Source organism: Triplophysa rosa, linkage group LG16, assembly GCF_024868665.1.
Source record: "Triplophysa rosa linkage group LG16, Trosa_1v2, whole genome shotgun sequence".
Classification (NCBI taxonomy): domain Eukaryota; kingdom Metazoa; phylum Chordata; class Actinopteri; order Cypriniformes; family Nemacheilidae; genus Triplophysa; species Triplophysa rosa.
This window is the reverse complement of record NC_079905.1, coordinates 13,248,695-13,273,299: the sequence shown is the minus strand read 5'-3', so window position 1 is coordinate 13,273,299 and position 24,605 is coordinate 13,248,695. Positions and strand designations below refer to the sequence as shown.

The 24,605-nt window shown below is 38.5% G+C and overlaps 1 protein-coding gene across 1 annotated transcript in view; it reads left to right on the top strand.

The window, feature by feature from the left end:
* The first annotated feature begins 8,496 nt into the window (after window positions 1-8,496).
* Window positions 8,497-24,605, top strand: part of gabbr2 (gamma-aminobutyric acid (GABA) B receptor, 2) — a 179,716-nt gene continuing 163,607 nt past the window's right edge. Inside the window, exon 1 of the mRNA XM_057354280.1 lies at window positions 8,497-9,540. Coding sequence (XP_057210263.1) covers window positions 9,397-9,540 — 144 coding nt within the window. The 5' untranslated portion in view covers window positions 8,497-9,396. The remainder of the gene's footprint in view (window positions 9,541-24,605) is intronic.

Below are 24,605 nucleotides of genomic sequence, written 5' to 3'. Positions count from 1 at the left end.
CCACCCATGTATTACGAACCAATTTAGATTTTATGTTGACTTTAAGCAACCCTAAAAATGACGAATACTTTCTAGCAGACATGGCCAGAGCGCTATGCTCACAATGAACGCAAAGGAAAAGCAAATCACGCTATTATAATTTCAAACTCATGCAATATGAATTCAATGTCTCTGCTGGTGTGGTCACGGCCCTCCGGGGATTTCAGCTCCTTTAGTTTCAAGCTGTTGTAGATGTTTTCCCTCCGAGTTAGCTATGATCTGATTCTCAATGCAGGCAAAGGCAGATGTGAAGATGGAGATGGTTTGAGCAGGCAGAGAAAGAAGAACACTTAAGGGGAAGACCTGATGCTCGCAGAGCTGACAGAGAGCTGTGTGGTTGGGATCGGTTGAAAGCAAGGTTAATTGTCCAGAACCCTGAGTGACTGAAAACCACAGGGTTCACTCTGACGTGTCATGTGAAGAGACCTGGGATGTCGGTAAAGCATTTCAGGACACTTTCGGTCACTCACATCATGGCTGAGTCCTGACAAACCAACTCAGATATGTAATTCTGAGTGTTGAAACCAAAGCGTTACATGCAACTTGTGTTGTAGATGTCTGAAACCATTTGATAGCATTAAAAGTGTAAAGGTTTGAAATTGAAATCAATTCACTAAATATCTTCCCATCTGTGTAGTTCTCTATTCTCATTGGTGCTTGTTCATCCAGATATGGCGCATCATGAGCTACACCTATTTGATATCAGTGTTTTAAAGCTCATTGGTTCTTGCCAAATCTGGCGCTTCCTTTTATATTCTAGACGGGAGAAAGAGAGACAATATCTGTAATAGTTGCAGGGTTAGCAAAGAGACAATCAGGTGCTGTTGCCATCTATTTTAAGCCTTATGGAACAGGGCAAGCCCTCAGCACATTCACTAATGAACAGAGCATCTGTTTGCTCAAACACAAACAGGTCGAAAGCCCAGTATGCTGAAACAGCACCCAGACCCATTTAAAACCTCTCGCTTGCTCCCTCTGCGCATGAGCTGCTGGGAAAATGAGTCGTCTGTGAATCCATCGTGAAGTGTTAAGTTTGGGCAGGATTGTGCTCACGGTGAGGACAGCCGAGCGTCTGTCTGAGCTCAGTGGAGTGGTGGAAGTCTCGTAGTGATGTTGAACCTTGCAGGTGATGGATGTGACAGGTAGTTGGACTCTACCGGCACTCTCCACAGACACTTAACCATATTGATCATGTTGTTTGTTGGGGGCTATTACTGTACAGTCAGTGGGGAAGCAGGCCTCAGGAGGCAGTCCATCTCACTTCGACAAGCAAAAGAGACTGTAGAGGAAGAAAGTAAATGCGGGAGGGGGTAGGCGGGTATTTTATGTTTGATAAAACAGCCAAAATGATGATATATATAGGGACTGTACTGCAATCACATTGTCAATGGTCGTGAAATATGACAGATGTTGTGAATTGTTTTGCTCTGCTGTAGCAGTCCTGGTAGTTGACAGCAATGTTGTGCAGTGTGTTACTATGTTAAGAAAATGCTGTGCGGTGAGAGTTTATTATCAATGTAACAAAATCATTCATTCGGGAAATTGTTACCCTGAAATTGTAGAAATAAATGGGGAGTGTGTTAAAGGAACAGTATGGGGTTTTTGGGAGGATCTATTGACAGTAATGCGATATAATATACAAAACTATTTCTTCAGAGGTGTATAAAGACCTTATGTAATGAACCATTAGGTTCGTAATACCTTAGAATAAGCTATTTATATCTACATACAAGAGCGGCCCTACATACATGGAATTCGCCGCCATGTTTTGTACAGCAGCCCTAAACGGACAAACAACTCTACAAGACTCGTTTTCTCTTCCTCTCCGCTGCGGCATCGTGGTGAAAACAGATCGCGGATGATCCGTGATCCGTACGGATCCCGCTCTCCGGTGCAGAAAGCATGTGACCCGCGGATTAACTGAAAGTTTATTCATCACTGAGTAAGAGAGTAAAACACGCGCTCCATACAGTTTTAGCGCCAACGCGCTCTCTCTCTCCAGTATCTGGATGAGTACAATATTAAAGCGGTTCCAGATAAACAATGACGCTCAAAACTGCTCCGTCACACAGCTAATATTACAACAACAACATATCTTGGTATGTTAGTATGTTACTCACATACTGATCCGAATCAAAGCATCCTCCTCGGGGGTGATTTTAAGCCGATCTTTCTCTCCAACGTCTCTCTCTGATGGAAAGTATCTCCATAGATATCTGTGAGTGTCTCTGCTAAAAGACTTAGTACCGCGGGTCCTAACCAGTCTCTGCTGGAAAGACTTTATAATATTAACACAGGTCCTAGCTCCTACATGACATTTATCCTTCTTTTTATACTTAAAATCCACAAACCTTTTATTTTATGTAATACATAAGACATAGCTCTTTCTACAGTCTTTCTAATGCCTGCTTGATCTCTTCCCTGCGTCAACATGAGAACGACATCTTTTTGTACTGTGGTGGCCACCGTCGTGTTTGGACTGAACGATTCGTGGCAAATCTATAATACAACGCTAGTGGCCACTGTAAATGAAAAACTGCGCCTTTAAGGCACGCCCATATACAAATTCCTACTTTATTTCTGATTTTTGTAGTATAGTGTGATGTTTTGTTTTTTTAACAATTTGATCCTTAATCTAGAGAACAATAAGAAAAAAAGCTAGTCAAAGTCAAACATACTGTAAGCCAACAAGTATCATTATTTTAAGTAAGGCATGGATTCTTGCTTTAATATATGACTGAATGACTGAGTGACTCATAATTTATTCACCCTCATGTCATTCAAAACCTGTATGTGATTCTTTATTCTGTGGAACACAAAATAAGATTTTTTGAGAAATGTGTTAGTGATTCTTCTTTAGCTTCCATACAATGGAAGTCAATTGGGGCCAGTGTTGTTTGGTTACCCAAATTCTTCAAAATATCATCTTTTGTTTCTGCAGAAGATAGAAAATCACGCATGTTTGAAATGACAAGAGGGTGAGTAAATTATGAAAGAACTTTCATTTTGGGCCAGAAATGAAGAAAAGGAGATGAGAATTTATTGTCAAATCTAGTTACAGTAAATGCATGAATTAGATGATTAAACATATAGTTAGAAAAAAAAGCTTTACAAATTACATCTAGGGAGCAAATATTGCCTCTTAATTAAAAAGTTAAAGTATGTAATAAAGTATGTTATACTGTCAATAGTTTAGCTACATACACATGCAATTTCCTGCCATACTACTATTGTATATTGAGATAATATGGTGTTAATTTCTTATTTTATAATCTGTTAAAGACTTCACAATAATCATAGTCTTTATTCAGACTTCAGACACATAAACTGCTTGGCTCAGACTTGTTCAGATAATTAAAATGAAGAACATACTGTGATTGTGCATCAAACTGCACATTTGTACATTTTCCATTACGAGTAGTCTTCCCTGCGTTAAATCTGTGGACGTCAATTGATGTGTCTTGGGGAACTTGTAGCACTGCTTTCATTTTACCTCCTTGTTAAATGTGTATTTTATGCATACTGTGGTAAATGGGCTGAGAATCACTCAATTCCTTTTGGTGCATAGGATTTGCAAAACTGTGACTTCTGGCAAAAAAAAACAAAAGCACATTTTTTGTTAACATTCTTGACGCTTTTCCAACTATATACACAAACCAGAAACGAAAAACAAAACAATTTGACCTGGTTGCTTTTAGAAATACCTCTACCCTAACCCTATTTCATTACAGGGACCCTCCCCAGAGAAAAGGTATGAGGCCTTCAAGATGACTTTAGCAGCTCAAAGCTTTTAGCAGATCTTTGAAATTTGAGTTAAAATGCATTGAGCACTAGAACAGTACATCAACCTAAATTTCTATTTAAGAATAACATTTCGAAAAACAGCTGTGAGTGTTAATTTGATTCAATATATCAACTTTGTGTTCATCATGTCAATGTTAACAGGTACATAACGGATCCATTTTTGGTGCTCCTGTGTGGAAGACAAAATCATCTGAATACGTCCTGAATACCTCCCACACATTCTTGTAAAATAATCAAGAAAAAATATAATTGAAAACTTTACATTTTCCTGATCCTAGCTTTTCAGGAGTCTGTGTTGTCCTGCAGAAGTGACGTGCCATGAATCGCATGTTTTAATGAATACTCGTCTCACAGGAATCAAAAATGATTATCACTCATGCGTAATTTGATAACACTTTATGATATAATTTCCTTAATAAATGGCTAGTCCCCAAGAGAGCTCGGAATGGCAACTTTATAAGGCTTCATTTTTCATTTATGCTGTTTTGAATATCTGACATTCAAAATTCAGGATGCATCCAGCAGGAATGCATTGTCAGTGCTGCATTGAAGAATGTCCTCAGGCTGTCCCATTAATCTCTATTAAGTAGAGACATGTCAGCCAGGACTGTGTGTGAGTGTGAGTGTGTGTGCGTGTGTGTGTGTGTGTGTGCGTGTGTGTGTGTGCGTGTGCGTGTGTGTGTGTGTGTGCGTGTGTGTGTGTGTGTGTGTGTGTGTGTGTGTGGGGCAGGCAGGCCTATAGCTATGGATTCACCTGCACCAAGTGTGGCCTTCACAGGTTCTTCAGGGCATAAATGAAACCGGGATCATTAAGACATGTCACCACAGAGTTGTCATTCAAAATAATACTTTTGTTCATTTAGAGAATAACAAAGGAGAGTTGTTCATGTATATTACAATCCTGTTATAAACTAATTACGGTGTGGTATAATAATAATAATAAAAAAGATGTTTTACAGAATTGTAATTTACACAACAGAGAACAAAAACCATTACATAATGTATGTGCAGTTTTCATTAGTACAAATATGGGCCTCTAGAATATTCTATCAAAGTGTGAATGAACTACTTGCACGTAGACTTCCGCGTTCTCCTCGATGCGAGTCATTTCCGGTAACAGTGTTCAGCATATCTACATGCGGAGATCATGGTAGATTATTTCTATTTTTAGGGCGGTCACTTAATTACATGCATTTATATTTATGCATTTGGCAGACGCTTTTATCCAAAGCGACTTACATTGCTTTATACTATACATTGCATTATACTATTCATAATTAAAAACAATAAATCCTGTTTGTGATGTAAACATGCTTTAATGTGGGTTTTTATGAAAGATCTTAAATTAGCAGAAGTCCACCTCCTAATATATTTTATAAATGTATACTCAACTCCTGAATAATAAAGCCGTTGTATGCACCCTGCAGCAGTCCATCGCTTTCCTAAATGTCAGTCTCTTTAATAGATTATATTTCATACATTTTAACGACATTCATACATTCACACACAGCAACATTACACACTGCATGAAATGTAATTTTAAGGATATTGTAATATTTACTCTTTAAATTAATTAAACGTTCATTCACATTGCAAAGTATTTAAAAATATGAGTATTTTAAAATGGCAATGTGCAGAAAGAGCAGATTTAATGCCAAATAAATACATACATTAGCTGCGCAAAATTTTGTTGCGTTTATCCTTAAATGTTATAACTACACTTTTTACATAGGCCTATAGTTATTGACAGAAATTGCATTTACTTGCATTTACATTGATAGCATTACATTTGTCAATAAAAAAACGACACAACATAGTGATCCAAACATTTAATAAAAAACGTGTTGCGTGTGTTGGTCAGCTCCATGCTCTCTCACGCATTAAACACGGCAGTTTTTGAAGTCTGTAGTTGTTCAATCCAAACAGTGCTGCTATGATTCCCTGTTAGTCTCCTTCAGTGAGGAGAAAAGGTGAAACGCTATCATTCACCAGCCATTGCTTTCTCAGATCTTTTTAAGATTATATACCTAGTGATGTTTAAAAATTTCTTCTTATGTCACTGATAATGTACTGTATGTGCGTAAAAATCTTAATTTTAACCGTTTAGGTTTCACAGGGCGCAACACCCTATTGTAAATACATATAACCAGAACCTAGTGAGCTGTATGATTTCAAGTCGGAAGTATGTCACAAGGCTACGTGCAAGTAGTCCATTGGAAAACCATAATATGTGTTTGGAATAAAAACAGTAAGGGAGACATATTTCATAATAAATGAGAACCAGCATATAAAAAACAAATCTCAGTTCCATTGCTGTATATCAATAATCTGTACTTTGTGGATAAAATATGGACAAGATGCTATCTTTGTCTTGTAAATGGCTAATGCAATGCCATTGGTAAAAAATGTCAACTGTCTACAACAGTTGGGCTTGCCCTGAAGACTTTATGTTCCCTGTGTCCCTGTACAGTATTTTAATCCACCGCATTTGTACTATGGCTGATTTTCTTATCTTACTCTCTAGAAGTAGAGAGGGTGGTGTCCTGAATAAAGCAAACAGATGGGAACATGACCTATTTCTTCATCTGGAAAATCTCACATCAGTAAGCAATACAAAGACAATCGTGAGTAAAGTCAACAAAGCTTGTACAGTGGGTCTATAGACAGTGCCTAAACAAAAACCAGTAGGATAAAATATGTCTTCACAGTTTTATCTGTTTTGCAGTACTTCTTACAAAGGGTAAAGTCCTTGGGTATTTAACAGTGGTTCTGTATTAGGGGTCTGCTGCTTATTGTTGAGAGGACCCAGAATCTTCTAGAGGCCTTTATTTTAGTACTAAACTGCACATATTTCATGGTTTTAGCTTTCTTGCATTGTGTTCCATGTGTTCGAACAATACTTGAAGTATTTGAATTTAAGCAATAATAATCAGTGAAACTATTGTGCATTGTAAATCTTAAAGTTTGGTTTACCAGCAGTATACTTCCACATCTTTTGAACATTTGCACCAAAGCTGTAGTTTTTTACACCGACAATTAAATGTTTAACAACAGGGATAAATACAGCCACACAAAACAATAAGAAATCGTTCCAAATTTTCATTTAATCAGCATTACTAGATGTATTGTGGCCATTCCAGTCCAGTGTATGTTGAATTTCAACAAAATCAAACCTCAGGAGTAACATGAAGTCATCCAACAGCAAAGTGAAAGACTGACAGAATGACAAGACACATGAAAACAGTGATACAAATCCAGGCTATCACATAAATCCCTAAATACATGAACAAATATACCTGTAGGAGCCATGTGAGGAGGTGACTGTCACGTGATGAAGGGAAAGGGGGAGTGTCATTAATTATGTCATGTTTAAACACATGTGGTGGTATGTGTTTGGAAGGAACGATGGGGGTGAGTGCGGGAGCACATATTTTTTTGTTGACCGTATATTTATCGTAGCTACTTTTGTTCACAATGATAAATAAAAAGGAAGATGCAAGAGTTACGATGATTGACGAGTCACGAAGTTCCTCACTCAGCTCCTTAGCGGCTTTGGTAATATTTGTACCTGTTGTATTGCGAATACAACAAATTGTTGTATAGTGAATATGAACTTGTTTTCTTATCAGTATTTGAGGGCTGAAAAATACAGAGCATCTTTTCTTTGACCTATTCCTCCAGTTTCTTTTTTCTGAAAATAAATGCAAATAGAAACAATATTTTTATTTGAGATTTGGGAGAAAACATGTTAGTAGTTCACAGAATGAAACGAAAATAATCATTTTACCAAAACACATACCTATAGTAAATTCAGAAAAAAAAAACTTTAAATAACTTTGAGTGGTCTTTTAATCTGTTCAGAGACATTTTTATTTTTCGCCATTTAAACTTAACATGATGCCATTAATACTGCATGCAAAATAATAATACAAGACTGCTCCAATTGAAATATTACCTGCTCCGATAACAGCCATGCTATTCTCTTGCTTTATTTTTTATTTCTAATCGCCAGGTTTATGGATAAAAATAACATATCAGCATTATCGAAGTGAATAATACTATTGATACTGTATGCTAACTCAGGTCTAGCTTAGCCAAAATATGAATAGAGGTGTGGACAGTAAGCAAAACCCACTCAGTTTAATTTCAGCACCCTGGACAGCAGCGCGGAATCTCGCGTCTCTTCAGACACACAATGAATGAATGGCTGTCAAATCTTTCGCCTGTGATTATTTTCATAGCAGAACAGATATAAATAAATTTGGTACAACATCGAGTAAGTCCAATTAAAATACCTACAAATAACTAAGCAACCGTGAACTTAATTCACATGCGTCACTACTATAGCTAGGTGGCAGTGTTTAATGCATTGTAATGCTGTGTTTCAATGACTAGAGATGCTCTTTTAAAAGAATAGGCCCACTATTCAATATATTACGACGTAAATGTGAGGTGTTGTCACCCTGTACACTTATGAACCTCTCAAAGAAAACAATGGATATAAAACCGTGTGTCATAAAACTATATTTACGCAGATGTGAATACATGTTTTAAACCTATAGGGCTCAGGTGGGCAATTTACCTTACGTATTACCTCACACGTATTTTGTAGGTTATTCAACACGTTACGAGTCAGCAGCTCCATTGCCTGTCAGTCGGTTGTTTTTTGCGCGAACATCTTTGTAGATGTTTTCTCTATGTGTCACGCGCGCTTGCACACACGCGCACATACACATGCACTGCGCGGCAAGCGCGCGAAAGAAGTGAAGCGCTCGAGCAGCCGCGTCCTCCAGAGCAGCAGCATCACTGAGCTCAGTCGTTCGGGGTTGTCAACGAAACGTCGCACGGATACCCTCACTCGGATTGCTCGCCCTCTACGACCTCACCTATACCGATATCTACACGGAAACAGTTTGCGGATATAGATGCTACTCAACTGTCAACTGTCTGGAATATATTTGTGTGTTAAATTTGCGTTCGCAATTGCGGCTGACTCGTAAGAGCGCTCCACACCTTTGCGTAACGGAAGAGACGCAGAGACGGCGGATTGTGTTTTGCGCATTTGCTTGTTTATTAAGAAAAGAGGGATTGAATCGGACAGAATTTGATAAGGACCGGTGTGGAACACGAAAGGAGAACCAGCATAGTTTTTAACCTCATCTGAGCCTGGGCATCCGCTGGTTTTACGCATCTCAACTGGGTCCGCAGGAATTACTGCACTGAACCATCAACGACTGTCAAGATCGAGCGCACGCCACACCGCAAAACCATTGCATTGCATACACTGCATCTTAAACCATCAAATGCCTTTTTTCCAAGACGAATCTTAAGATTGCGATGCCCGGACAGTGAGAAGGTAGATAGTTGTTCTTCCTGAACGGTAGCATGGCTCCGTCCCGGAGGGACTGCAGATATGAGATGATCTTTCTGTCGGGATGCCTACTCATGTCCGTCTTGGGATTTCAGCCGGTATTGGCGAAGGTTTGCCACGATTAATCAAGGCATGGCCTGGATAACAACTGGTACACGAGGGACGGTGAGAAGTTGCCCATCATGGTCCTGATGCCGATGAACGAGTCGGCGATGATGAGCAGCATCAGTCAAGGCATCGAGCCTGCCGTTCAGCTGGCCATCCAACACATACGCGAGTCCAGACAGTACTCCTTCTCACTCATCACTAAAATCTACGACACGGAGGTGAATACTTTTGCGTTTACTTGTCGTTCAGAGTGGGGTCTGTGTCAGTTTCGTGGTACTGTACAGTAAGTGTAGTTTGCAGTATGCTTATTACGCACTCATGTGGAAAACAGGATTTTTCTCTAGATATATTTGTGGCATGGACGGGTTGATTTCATGTAAATAAAACTAAGTTTTGTTCTTATTTAAGTCCTCATATGCAGTAACACGACCACCGCCCCCTTGAATGGAGAATGAGGTGAACACAGGTGCTGCACGGTCTTGAGGAGCTGCGCACGTGCCAAAGGCTCGTGCCTTAAGTGCAACCCTCTGTTTTTGTCTGATCTCAGAGAAAATTAATTCTTTATCCGTCCTAAAATATAAACCGTGTAAATAACAGGTAGGCCTAATAAAAACACGACATATTATGCAAATTCACTGTCTGCCATGTTAGCACCCCAAATTTTGAATCTTTTGAATCTGACCCCAATGTCTTCCAGGAAGAGCACGATTACTTGTCCTTGGTCCAAATTGTGCATATCGCACAGAAACACAATAATCCCAACATTCGGAATACACAAGGATGCATTTAGTAGTCAATTGATTTAACCTTTTGTAATACGTCGTCCTTCATATTGCTCATTGTAAGCCAGCGCGCGCACCTGCGAAACAAATATTTTAATATGAGTGCTGCAAACAAAGTATATTATTATTTTGGGCTGGTAAATGATTAGTTCAATAATCTGGTAAGTGATTTGCGCACAACGGATAAACCCACAGGTAATTATTTTATGGAAGTATATATGGAATTTCGTCTTCAAATTGTTTTCCCTCCTTCTTTCCTGACGATAACGCCTTAGGAAATGTGAGAATTACTCTGTGACAGAGTTGCTTTTAGGCATCGGGTTTTTACTATTTCTGGGGGTGCGATAACCCGGGGAGACGCGAAGTTAATCAATCGCTATTTATCACTGTGCTTTCATAAGTGTGACAACAGGGAAATGAGAAAGCGCGGGAAAACGTGTGGCTGAATGTTCGTGAAATGATCAACGTGAAGTGTAAATTACCACACAGCAAAATCGCCAGTGTTAAAAAGGGTCAAATTAACTCTCACAGTGTTTATATAAACACTGTGAGAGTTAATTTGACCTTTTTTCATGTGATGCCTAATCAACTAGATTGTCTATTGATTGTTGTATTGATTTACAGACCTTTTGTTAAACACAATTGTTTCTTATTACAGACCTTCTTTCTGGCTTCCACTTTGCCTTGATTTGGCCATTATCATCATGCTTTATGAGGTTTTAAGGAAGCTTTACTCCCTCTGACGCAAATCATAACAGGATGAATATTAACATTTCACGCTGTTTTTAGCAGGGTTGTTTTAACAGAATAGACTTTTAATTCAGCACCACGCATAGGTCAATAAATGCAATGATTTATGCAAACAAAATCTGGTATTTGGGAAAACGTCTGCAAATTTCATAATGGTGTTTTTTAATGGTTACTGTTGCATACAATGATACATACATACACAAAGTGCCCTAAGTGCTGCTTTGGTCACATATCAACATTTATGGAACGCCTCTCATCCAATCAGATTTAAGGACATGAAATAACCTTAATTTATTTGGTGAATTGTATACAGCACCATGCATGCAGATGTCCTTGATAATACAGATGTGTTATTGAGATTTTTACAGTATTTCTCACCACGTTTTTCTTTTATGCACACACATCGCTGAAATATTGCAAACAAAGCAAACACTAGGAGCGTAAGCATGCAAGGATTTAACAGGGCATATGTAAGTAATCGGTCCCAGAGCAGTGGCTCTATCCTTTTATCCCCTCTCAACACATCCCCAGGCAGGCAGAACCCATCCGCTCGCCCGGGCCTGGGTGCTGCCGGCAGTGCCCACAGCACTTAGCCTTTTACAGATCCACTTGAAAGATCTGGAGAGAAATTAAAGAGAGAACCCCACGTAACATTTGCCCTGCTAAAGGACCCCATCAGTAACTTCAGTGAACTCAAGATCATTAGCTGTGTTAAAGGTCACCGGTTTGGTCTTGGATCATTAAGACAGCAGGGATGCCCATCGTTTACTTTCAGTCCTGTGTAGGGATGGACTTTGATGTGTGATAATTGCTATTGTTTGCGTGGAATGGTTTTCATCCAATTAAATAGTGGATAAAATATCCACTATTTGCAAAAAAAAGCATAATTTGTGCGTTTGTTGTGCAATGATTCTTAAAGGTATTCAATGCTTGTCATTCATAGTGTTTATTTGTTGGACAGAGCGTATTCTTATTTTTGTAGTAGATGAATTTACTTTAAACGGGAGCTGGGTGATAAATTGAATAGTCACGTTATATGCGAGATGATATTGCTGGAGTTATAATATTTGCATAGGCCATTAGGTTTCCTAAAGAGCATTTCATTAGATTAACGTCCCAAATCGCAAATACGAGAGTTTAAAACACAGCTGATTTTAAACTTGGTTAAAGGGATAGTTCACCCCCCCAAAAATTGAAAATTCTGTCATTTACTCACCCTCTTGTCATTTCAAACCCTTATCACTTTCTTTCCTCTGGATAACAAAAAAGAAGATATTTTGAAAAATGTTGGTAACTGAACGGTGCAGTTAACGCAAGTTAATGGGTACCGGCGTTGTTCGGTTACCAAACAATCTTCAGGATATCTTGGTGAGTAAATGATGACAGAATTTTCATTTTGGGTGAACTATCCCTATACTAGCAGAGTTAGTAAGTTAAATTCGAACCTTTTTCATTTTTAAACTCTGATTGAAATGTTTGCTTTAGAAAAAACAGGTGTGATATGAAACAGACTATGATTATTCTCAAGTACAAAAATACTCAAAAATACCCACCATCAAGTTACGAGTTCTTTTTATTTTCTGACTACCTTTAATGTTTCCAATTCAGAGATGTATCTTGCCATGCCAATACGTATTTGGGGTTGACAAGTGGACTTGTCTGTGTTGAAGTGATACTGTTGACCTCCGTGAGCGATGCTACCGTAGCACCGGTACACCGTGCAACCCTATCATGCGTACAGATATCTCTGGAGCTTATGCCTTACAGAGGAGCAAATGCATCTAGTCAGATTTGCACACAGAGTGCAGGAACCCTTGCAGAGCTCTAAGCCCCTGCCATACATTTTTGTTATTCTCAAAAGACCGAGAGCCCCAAGTTATGTAAAGCATCTTGTCGTGTTGTCGCAATCAGTTAGGGATTTTCAACAAAGCATTGCCATTTTAGCTCACGTTCAATTAAAATGTAATGCAACATGATAGAGCACAGGGGGTGTGTTAAAAGATCTAAACCTCATATATACGTTCAGTTATGATCAAATATGTGTCACTCTGTTGATGAGTTTCTGTGTGGTCCAGTGTACTGTAGTTGTGCTGAAACTATTGCATCTCTTATAAAGCATCACTTTTCGCTGTTTAACAGGTAGTTAAGTGCTTGTTGTTGGATTGTGAAACGGGGCTCTAATTGCTGACCTTCTAATCTAGTGAGTCATACTAATACAGCCAGAAGTTATTCTAGTCTTATTCTTGGCTGCTGCTCCCTGACCTAGACGCACACATCCCCGAGGACCCAGGGCACCGTGCAGTATGATGCTGAACAGGTTTTTAAACACAACAACATGTTATTCGCTGTCAGAGTCGGCCGCCAGGCTCATTCAGAGTCCACACTTCTGTGTTTACGAGAGCAGAGATTCAGACAGTCTCTGCTTGGATTTTGTCGTTTACAATGTTGTGCTTGAACAAGCGTGCTGATGACCTCCTTGTCTAAATACAGACGCGAGAAAAATTAAGAGACCATTTCAAAGACCATCTTCAGTTTTTCTGAATTGACTATTTCTAGGTGTGTTTAGGTGAAATTAATATTTTTGTTTCATTCTGTGAACTACGAACACAATTTCTACCAAATTTTGAATAAAAATATGCTTTCTATTTGCATTGAAAAAATGAAAACTGGAGAAACAGGTCAAAATAACAGAAAAGATGCTCTGTATTTTTTCAGGCCTCAAATACTGCAAAGAAAACAAGTTCATATTCACATTTAAGCAATACAACAGTCATATTTGTACACGTATTTATTAAAAGTTCAAAAATATTTTTTTTATGTGATGACCTTGATTTTTATCACAGTTTCCATGTGTCGTCATGCTGACAGTCTTTCACATTGCTGTTGGATGACTTCATGTCACTCCTGAGGTTTGATTTTGTTGACATTCAACAGACACTGGACTGGTCACAATACAGTACATCTAGAAATGCTGATTAAATGAACATTTTGAATGGTCTCTTAATTTTTTCCACAGCTGTATGAATTGCATTTGGGTTGCCAAGTGTATTTGACTGTGTTTTTGTAAAACGACATTTTATAGTCTTTGTTTGATACATGCTGTATTTTCGTTGTATTGATCTATTTTAATAATGCTGCACAGTCAGGACATGCTCATCCGACACATTCCACAGCTGTTTTCAGAGGTGGCATCCATCTCTTTGATTATCCAGCAAACGCGATTTGTAGGTGCTGTTGCCGGCTGTACCGTAAATGTAAAACAAATACTTGCCCAGTGATTGTTCCTGCTGCTGAGGGCAATGAGAAGAATGACTGATTTGATGCCAGAAGGGGGAAATGGGGGTGGGGACGCTTCCAAGCTGATTTCTCTCACTGCCCTCCAAAACGCTGTGGGAATAATGGACACAGCTTGAGCGTGGACTCTGTTTGAAACTGAACTGCTAAACGTCAGAGCTCAACTCTCCCATACAGTTAATGGAAGAGTACGTCTGAACGTGTGAGATTCATCTTATGAAACGTGGCTCTAATTACAGTGATAAGTGTGCGTTCTGCATTCTGTTGTTTATAGACTGCAGTGTGTGTACATCCCTGCATTTAGAGTTGTGCATACATGTCTCTTGTGTATGTCTTGTCTGGTTCTTTCTTACTATTGCTAAGGGGACAGAACGAATGGATATTCTACAGCTGCAGAAAATGTAAGAGTCAACTCCAAAACTGTTTTCAGTTTTATTAAATGTACTATTTATAGGTATGTGTTTAGGTAAAAGGATTTTTGTTTTCATCTGTGAAATAGTGAAAATAGTGACATCATTTCTTCCAAATTCCAGATAAAATATGTTTTCAACTGCAAAATTTGCAAAAAATTGAAACGGCACAAAGGGGTCAAAATGAACACAATGTGCATGTATTTTAGGATCAGATCAAAAATGAATATATATAATAGAATAAGCCTGATTTTTTTCACAACTTTGATGAGTCTAAGCATTCTTTCAGTCTTTCACATTGGTGTTGGTGACTTTATGTCATTGCTGAGGTTTTCTTCTGTTGAAATGCAACAGACACTGAACTGAAATGACCACAATACATGCAGAATGCTGACAAAAAACTGGAGTGATATCTTGTTTTTTTTCGTGGCTGTTTAAGATCAAGGAAAAAGTGGGCCTTTCAGTTGGGCTTGAATTAGTACCTGGGACCAAACTAGCATTTGTGAATTTTGGCAATTTAAAGGGATACTTCACCCAAAAATGAAAATTCTGTCATCATTTACTCACCTTCGAGTTGTTCCAAATGTGTATAATTTTCCTTGTTCTGATGAACACTGAGAAAGATATTTGGAAAAATGGTTATAACCAGACAGATCTCAATACCCATAGACTACCATAGTAGAAAAAAAACAATGGTAGTCAGAAGTGCCCCAGAAATGTTTGCTGTACTACATTCTTCAAAATGTCTTCTTTTGTGTTCAACAGAATAAAAAAAAGTATTTTTTCCTACCATGGGAGTCAATTACGCACTTACTGTATATTTTAATGTAATGCTCAATTTATGAACGTCTGAGTGTAAACAAAGTCGAAGTTTAAGCAACGAGAGGATTTAGGTTTTCTCTATAGAGATTGGGCAAACGCCATGTGAATGCTGTCTTTCTCTGGGGCGAGAGCTGAGTAATAAGCGTAAAGTTTGCCCTTGTCAGTCCTTTAATTACTGTACATTAAATTCGGTGTAATTCCTGGACAACAAAGAAGGAGCCACTGATGCACAGCCGAAATGTGTGCATGTTTGCTTGTGTTAATGGATGTAAGCAAGCCCGTGGGATGTGTCTCTCTAGGGACGCAGACATGATCTGGTCACAGCTGTGCAGTGTGGTGGTCGACATGCAGATGCGGGCAAGTACCACTGCATGTCCACCAGCTCACAGACATTGAATTACTAACACACACACACATTGTGTTTCCATGACTTTTCATAGACGTAATGATTTTTATACTGTGCAGACGGTATATTGTATCCCCTAACCTCAAAGGTCCAGTGTGTAGTTTTTTGGAGGATCTATTGACAGAAATACAATATAATATACATAACTATGTGTTCAGAGGTGTATAAAGACCTTACATAATGAAGCGTTATGTTTTTATTACCTTACAATGAGCCATTTCTATCTATATCGCCTTACATGGAATATGGAATTCACCATGGTGTTTCTATAGTAGCCCTTAAAGGGATACTTCACCCCCCATACAATTCTGTCATTATTTACTCACCTTCGAGTTGTTCCAAATCTGTTTAAATTTCTTTGTTCTTTGTTATAACCAGACAGATTTTGCCCCCCATTGACTACCATATGAGCATTTATAAGCCTTCTTCCAAATATCTTTCTCTGTGTTCACCAGAACAAAGAAATATATACAGATTTGGAACAACTCGAAGGTGAGTAAATGATGACAGTATTTTGTTTTTGGGGTGAAGTATCCCTTGAAAGGACAAACTGCTTTACTGAGTGAATTTCTTAAATACGTTATCTGCGTCGTAGTGCTTCGAAATGAAGGGTGGAGTGAGCCGTTGCTTGCAATTCGCAACCTCACCACTAGATGCCACTAAATTTGGACCTTTATGAATAGATATTTTTGCAAACAAACACACAGAGATTTTTTTTCATTTTACTGATCACAGTGCAAAAAACACCCAGTGACTTTGAGACTGACCATCCTCTGCCATATGTAAATGTATCATTCATGGTGGTCCAAGCTTGTCATTTGAGCAGGTTTTGCACATATTTCCATTTTATTACTTTACATAACATGTCTTTAATTGTCACACATGGAGAGGTCTTTTGTTTTCTGTTCAATCATTTGACTTTTGCATAGAAACAGTAAGTCACTGCAGTCTCGTTTAACTGATGCTGTAATACGTCTTTAGATGTTCATCCTTAAATGGACAATCTCATAGGCCATTGAGCACAGGGTGGTATGTTGTGCCTGATGGATGGGGTGGCTTGTAGAGAGAATGAAAGCTAGTTTCTATCTAATGAAGTATTACTAGGAAGGCTGCTATCTACAGGCACCAGATTGCCAAGCGGTGGTGGTGCAGTTTGCTCGGTTATTAAACCAAAAACTCTTTCCCAGAATTCCTTTGGGGATTTCTTTGCAGCTGTACCTCACCCAGGTACGGTTGCATAGGGTAGCTGGGATGAAAGCTCCACGGGGCATCTTTATTTAGTAAGTTGTACAGCAAGGCAAAGAGCACTATTAAGGTTAGGTCCTACAGGAACGTTCACTCAACCTTTCCTCATGTTCTAAGAGAAGAGGTATAAAATATTGTGATTTAATCCTGCCTGTGGGCGATTCGCGTATTTCCACTCGAAAGCCCACTGAGATCCACCTTCAGGTCCCCCCACAGTTTTCACCAACAGTAAAAAATAAACTCAGTTTACATTCATTTTCCACTTTTAGACAATACGCCTCGCATCAGAATCTGAGGCAGTCGTGCTGAATTTTGATGTTTTAACGGTTCCTCCCGATCTTCCTTAAGATACGTTCTGCCATTCAAATACATCCTCTGCATATATTGATTCAGTGACTAAAGATAAAGTGATGGCAGATTGCCTGCAGTTTTTTGGGCTTTGGCCAAGGACAAAGAATACCACCGGTTTCTTAGACAAGCTCACCGTCACAAAGCTCTCGGCACAACTAGGAGAGGGGAGTTCATTGCAAAAGCACTGAACCATAAGCTAAACATATCGGCTGTCTCGCAATCTATAATTACACAAAATGGTAGGATGAATAATTGCAGAGACGTGGTATAGATGGGCTTCTGACAACGTTTAACAAAGTCCTGAGAATGCTGGTTGGATGTAGTCTAAAAGGAAATGATACACTTTTTTTGGTGCTGCTGACATTGATGAATTCAAAGTTTTCAGACAGAATACACCCCAAATGAACCTCATATTTACCCATGAATAAGCATGACTCTTGATAAACCTATTGTGATGAACTCTGGCAATGCGGTTGTGCTTGCCATCTGCCTGAGATCATTGAAAACTCACTTATAGAGGTCTGGTTTTGGTTCTGCTGAAGACAACACAGTGTGTCTGTAATCCAATAGAATTGTGTTGGTAAATTGTTGTCATTTCATTATTCCATGTGTTCTGGATCATTTCATACTGTAAACTAAATGAAACGAAGGGTTGGGTTTATTCTTCACGTTAATTCTGGGCATGCAGTTGTTATAATGGCTTTCCATGTTTTCTTTATCACTCCTACCACTTTAGATTAGATTGAATATAATGGTTATATCCTGGAGCCATTGTTGAACGAGACATTATGATGCATCCGAGCCATTGCGGAGATAGCGGTAATGTTTTGCTCTATATACTCATTGTAGTCAAGGTAACAGTAGGATCTAAAGAGATTGTAATGCCGGAGTTCTTATTTTACCAGCAAAACAAATATTACTTTGATAGTCGAGAATTACATGAAGCCTCCATCAAAGCGCTCAGACTTTAGTGTTCTGGATTCAATGCAGCCTAAGATCCATCAGCAGCATTTGTGGCACGCTGTCAATTGCCACAGAAAATCATTTTGATTTGCTGCTCAGGGTGTTAAAAATGATGGAAAACTTTACTTTGAAGTGGACTAGAGTTATGGGGCTACGATTAAGATGTACATTTTTAAGTTGTTTTACAAACTGGGGTCAAAAGCTTAAAATGGGAAATATCTCTGTTGTGGTTGAACTGCATGCCAAAGAGCTGTATTCACACACACTACCAGTCATAAATTTAGGATCACAAAAATGTTTCTTAAGATCTTAAACTTTTAATCTCAATGTGTATGTTTCAATGACTGAAATTACGTTTGTAGACAAAAATAAAATTGTGCCAACATACTGTATTAATCAAATAGTTATTTTTTGAAATCATGTTTTTTATTATATTATCATGGTTTTACCGTGTTAGTTAGCTCGCTGTGTTTTTTTTTGTGTAGAGTTTGTATTAATTAATCAAAACAACCCAACTGCGGTTGGATTGATATCAATTGGAATCGAATTTTAGTTTTTTTTATAACAATTTCTTTGGATTACTTGGACCAAATAATAAATAAAAAGCAGCCAATAAGAGTCCAGCATAGATGGATTTTCCCACAATAACGTTTCAAAAGCTTCCCAGGTTGAGAACTCAAGATGAAAAATATGCCAAGTGTACGATTTTAATTCTAGTCAAAGGGTGACTACTTTAAAGATGCTCAAATATAAGTTTATTTATTTTGGATGCCTTTAGTCACAACATACATATACAGATATGTCATGGTTTTAATGGGTTAACTATTATTCTAAGATGTATAATAAATAAAAAACTTTTGTAAACATTTATGCATTTGACTCTTATCTAAAGCAACCTTACAGTGCATTCAAGGTATACAGTTTATCAGTATGTGAATTCCCTAAGGATTGAATTCGGGACCACGACACTGCTAACATAATGCTTTACCAATTGAGCTACAGGAACTCTTTAAGTTTGTTTACCATAATATTATATAAAAATTTCCAACACACTTACGGTCCTCAGTCGGGATGCATCCTTATATATAATTTAGAAAAGACATGCGGTTTTGGGCTCTGTAGCTCCCCTCACTGCTTCAGTCAGGTAGATTGAAAACAGTTGCTGAGAGAGCACCAATTAGTCAGTAAGCATAACATCATTCTGTCTTACAAACAGAGCTCACTTTCACCCCACCAAAGCATTATTCACATTTCACCCTCAAAATGCATTGCGTTCAGTTAGTGCCCCAAACTGTTTTCTCAAACATACCGACAGCACTTGTGCCATTGACTGTGGGTATCACACAATCCTGCTTAACAATCAGCACCCTTGACCTGTTGCCTCAGAGCCTCTTCGTGTAAAATAAATGAGAGAGTTTCACATTTACCAGATCATTGCTCGGCAGATGTATGAATCAGAATTATACATGCTCCCCTGTGGTTGTTGGCACTGGCGTCTACATAAATATTATTTATGCGCTCGGGCACCGGACTCTTCTGCTCTGTTGACTTTGCCTCACACTGGGGAGCTCTATTGATTTCTCCCTGTCCTTTATGCTTGCATTTTGAACTGTATGAATTAGCATTTCTTCCCGTTCTCTGTTTTATCTACGCACACGCGGCTTTGAAGTGGAAATGCCCCGAGGAGGAGAACCTCAGATAAACGCAACATCAATAAACGGGCACGTTCCTTATTATTCCATTAAGATGCGCAAATAAAACAATTACTTGATGACAAAGAACCAAGGGAAGGCTGTGAGAGTTCATTCAGACAAGATGTCATTCATTTATTGAGACCGGACAGTTGGGCTATTGTAACGGTGACAAACTTGGAAAATAGAGTTTCTTTCTCTCCTCTTGCGGCGTTCGCCGTGATTAATAGTACTTGATAAGATTGCTGTGAGGATGCTCATTTCTTTGCTGCCCTTTCGAGTGAGAACGTTATGAGAGCGGAGGGATCTAAACCCTTGTTTCTCTTTCTTTGATAGAGGGCAAATGTAAATGTCAGTTATGTCAGGCAACGGAAAGGTCTACTCTAGAAGCTTGGGAGAAAGTGCTAAATGAGTTCTGACAGCAGAAGAGGCCTAAAATTTAGCCGAGGCAACTAGAAACGCACGAGGATCATATGCACCCCAATATTGTTTTTATTTATTTATCTTTTATTTTCAATTCTTGTGCTTGGTTGTAGGCTATACATAGTCACTCTAAAAAATGCTGGGTTATTGTCAAAAAGGAAAAAACCCAACTGTTGGGTTGAAACTAACCTGTGCTGGGTCGTATTAACCCATTGTTGGGGCAAACATAATCATTTCTGGGTTAAAGGAGCAATGTGGAGATTTTAGCGGCATCTAGAGGTGAGGTTGCGAATTGCAACCAACGGCTCAGTCCACCCCTCCCTTTCGATGCACTACGGTGGCTGACACAGGACTAAGATATCGCTAAGTTTTTGCTTCTTTGCCGAAGGAGATAACGTATTTACAAAACGCACTCTGTAGAGCAGTTTGTCCGTTTAGGGCTACTGTAGAAACAACATGACAAATTCCATGTAAGGGGACCCGCGGTGTATGTAGATAGAAATAGCTCATTCTGATATAATAAAAGCATTACGCTTCATTATGTAAGGTCTTTATACTCCTCTGAACACGTAGTTTGTGTAGTATGCACTTGATGTCCTTGGTGAAAGTAAATAAAGCCAAAACTTTCTGACTAAGAGCTGCCATTACAACAAGCAAAGAAAATTACAGAATAGAAAAGCAAACAAATAAACAGCCTTTTTTAATACTTCGTTTTTATTAGTATCAAGAAGTAATGAACTCACACAGACATAATCATCAGTTGTGATGAAAACTAATCAGACTCAATTAAATTGATTGAATGGCTCAAGTAGTCTTGGAGGGATTTCAGCCCCTCATCATAAAGTTGATCACACACTTAAATAATATCCTGACGTCTATGTATTTATCTGATTTCGAAACGGCCGAACACCTTTTGTTATTACTGAGAATATGTAAAGCTCAGCTTCTCTTGTCATCAGCCGTGCCAGCGTATATCATTAAACAGCTTGACTGCTACACCTGAGGTGCCATTTTTGTGCTCTTTTTTTCCCCGCATGGGACGAAAAGATGCACCTGAGAGAAAAATGTTTAACGTTGCACCTATCTAATGGCAAAAAGAAACTGCGTTGCAGAACCCCGATGCTACGCTATTGCTACCGCCAGACTTAGCTAGCAGAATGCAGTAATTCCTGCAGAAAAGGAACAGGGATAATGTTAGGACCTATTTAATTCATTTATTCATGAGTGTAATTGAAATATTAACACCGGGAGCAGACGGCAAAGGCTGGGCGCTGGGACCAGAGTCTGTTCGCACGGTGCGGTGCTCTGAATATTTTATTTGGATGCTCCACTTGTGGCGCAGGTTAATCTATTCACCGTTCCGACACGCACGGGACCCTTGTAGTTTCATCTTTTAAGTCCCACACAAGATGTCTGATAATTATCCTTATTAGCGAAATACTAGAAAGACTTGTTCATTTTTTCCCCCGTAATTTACATTTTTGGTCTAATTGCAATGAGAACTGTTTTCCATCAGTAATAAAAACAGAAAAAAATCCCGTCGAAGTGATGCGTTTAGTCTTGTGAGTTCAAAGTAGGAGGGATTTTTTGGTGATGCATTATGAGCAAGCTTGTTGCGCGTGCCCACACGTTCAGCTAATTTTACCCAAGTGTGCGAGGCTTTCGGTAAAAACAGACTCAGCAGCCAAGCTTTTAATTCATGCTTAAATGGCTGTCTTGGGTCTTTCGAGAACATGGTTGTGTAGATGTCGAAAACGAAGCTGGGCATGTGGAGAAAGGGGTGGCCGGAGATGCATGGGGGGGTTTACCAAGATACTCTCTTGCCTTGTGCTCCTGCTGTCACATGTCGTTGCCACGGCAGCAGCGAGGAAAACACCACCCACTGGGACGCAAGGCCTGCGCTGAGGCGTCGGGCTGGCACTCGTTCTCTCTCCCCGGGCTCTATCAAAGAGAAAGAGTAAAACACGGGGAGAAGGAGCTGCCACTAACCAACAGAATCGCAGCCGTGCCACATTAAAAAAGTAGACCACGGCGTAAATGTCTGCAGGAAAGCCGTTGGGGGGATGGGCCTGTTAGACAATTTGCTGTACTGTATGTATGTTTATGTGCATGAGGAAGTGAGTTGGGTGTGTAATACATCACATTGGCTCTTATGACTCCTCGGGTCTAATAGAATCCATAGGGCCTGTGGACATGTTCCTGCAGGAGTCACAGATCACACTCCTCCTCCACTCCACAGCACGCACATCTGTAACCATGTGTGTTTGACACGGCATGTGCTCTTCAGCACTTTAGCTCACATGTGTGGATTGGCTGTGAGATGGATTTTTGGATTTGGTTTATTTCAGTAAAATAATAAAAATAAGATAAAGTTGTCATTCTGAATTTAAGAGAATAATCCACACTACAAGTATAGTGACAGCGAAAGAGAATGTATCGATGGTATTATCTACAGATCTTTTTTTCTGTTGATGAATGATGAAACATTGAAAGTAAAAAAAAAACACATTACTGTTTTTCTTTGTGTCAGTGGGCCTTAATTTATATGACTTAAACTTGGATTTAAGTAAGAAGGAGATTTGAAAACTCATCTCATTAGCACTTGGTGATTCTCATGAAATCTTGGATCTTTTAAAAATACTTGCATCGATAAATTTTCTTTTTAGGCATTTAAAACAAGGTCTGACATGATCAGAAGCATTATTATTAAAACTTTATCACATTTTCAAGCATTTTTTTTCAAAACAATACATTAAAAATACCATATGTTTGCTATAAAAGAGAAACCATGGACATTTTTATTCATCATACATAATTATACATGAATGAAGTATATGTTTATAAAAAATGATAAATTTAGCATTTATTTAAATGTGGAAAACTATCTGTTATGAAAATAAATTTGTTGTGCACTCAGTACGACAAAAGAATATTAAACTACAGAAATATAAAGTCATCTGTGATAGTTAGATGTGTTATTTCAAACAAAATCAAGCTTAAAAGACCTGTGTTTGGATAGTTGACAAATAACCGTGTCCTATATGGCATGACAGCAAAAATGTAGAAAAAATCCTATAATGAAGATATATCTCTATAATGCTATTTTACAGTATATAATCAATATAAATATTAATAACATAAAATAATATATTATTAACAGTTTTCCTAAATTTCTGTCACACCATAGGACACATGTATGGTTTATTTCTCAAATCCTTAGAAAATGAGGATGAGAACATCAGTCCAAGACTTTTTTCTTTTTATTATACATGAATATTCTGTTAATATTTTTTTCTTTTTGTCATTAAAAAGATATAGTACATCCAATCAATTTTTTTCCAGGACATTTTAATAATTGCAACATATCATGCACTCAGTCTGGCTGGATGTGTTATGGTAATGAGATTTTCAACGGGAAATGCACTAAAATACAAACATAATTCATTCCTATGTTAAAGGTTTTCTTTGTGCAAGATAGAGAACACAATGAATCTTATGAACATTTTTGTGTTGCTGAATCATGTTTTAAATTAAAAATCATTACTGCCATGATCTTTCAATGGTTTAGTGAGAATGATTCGCTCAGTTCCGGATGCTTTTGATTTTTGAGCCAATCACTTCAGGAGCAATTACCATGTGACTAATTACTCTGAAACAGCAGGAAAATTACATCATGATAACAATGATTGACTGATGGAACAGAACGAGCACACACAGTAGCAACCCATTCATTAGTAACTGTCCTGACCTGTGGTGTGTAGGGCAGCCGACAGGAGAAAACAAACACATTTCATGCTTTTAAAAAACCCTTCAAAAAAATCTGTGACTGGTACATGTACTATTATATGATGAAATTATGGGAAACTTGCTTAGGAGAAACTGTCTACAGTAACCTACATGTTTTTAGCAGGTTCCGTTTAATGGCACAGACAACTGAAGGTCTATCACCTCCTTTCATAGTAAAGTTTGTTACGAACACAGTGATGCAAATCACTTCTCAAGTATACAGTAGACAGAAAAGTGCACTTGCTTTAGCTAAGCACTCGCAGCTGTATTTGTGCCCTTGCGTAGAGTATGTCTGGCCCTATTGCATAGAGTATGTCTGGCGCTATTGCATAGAGTATGTCTGGTCTTAATGTATAGAGT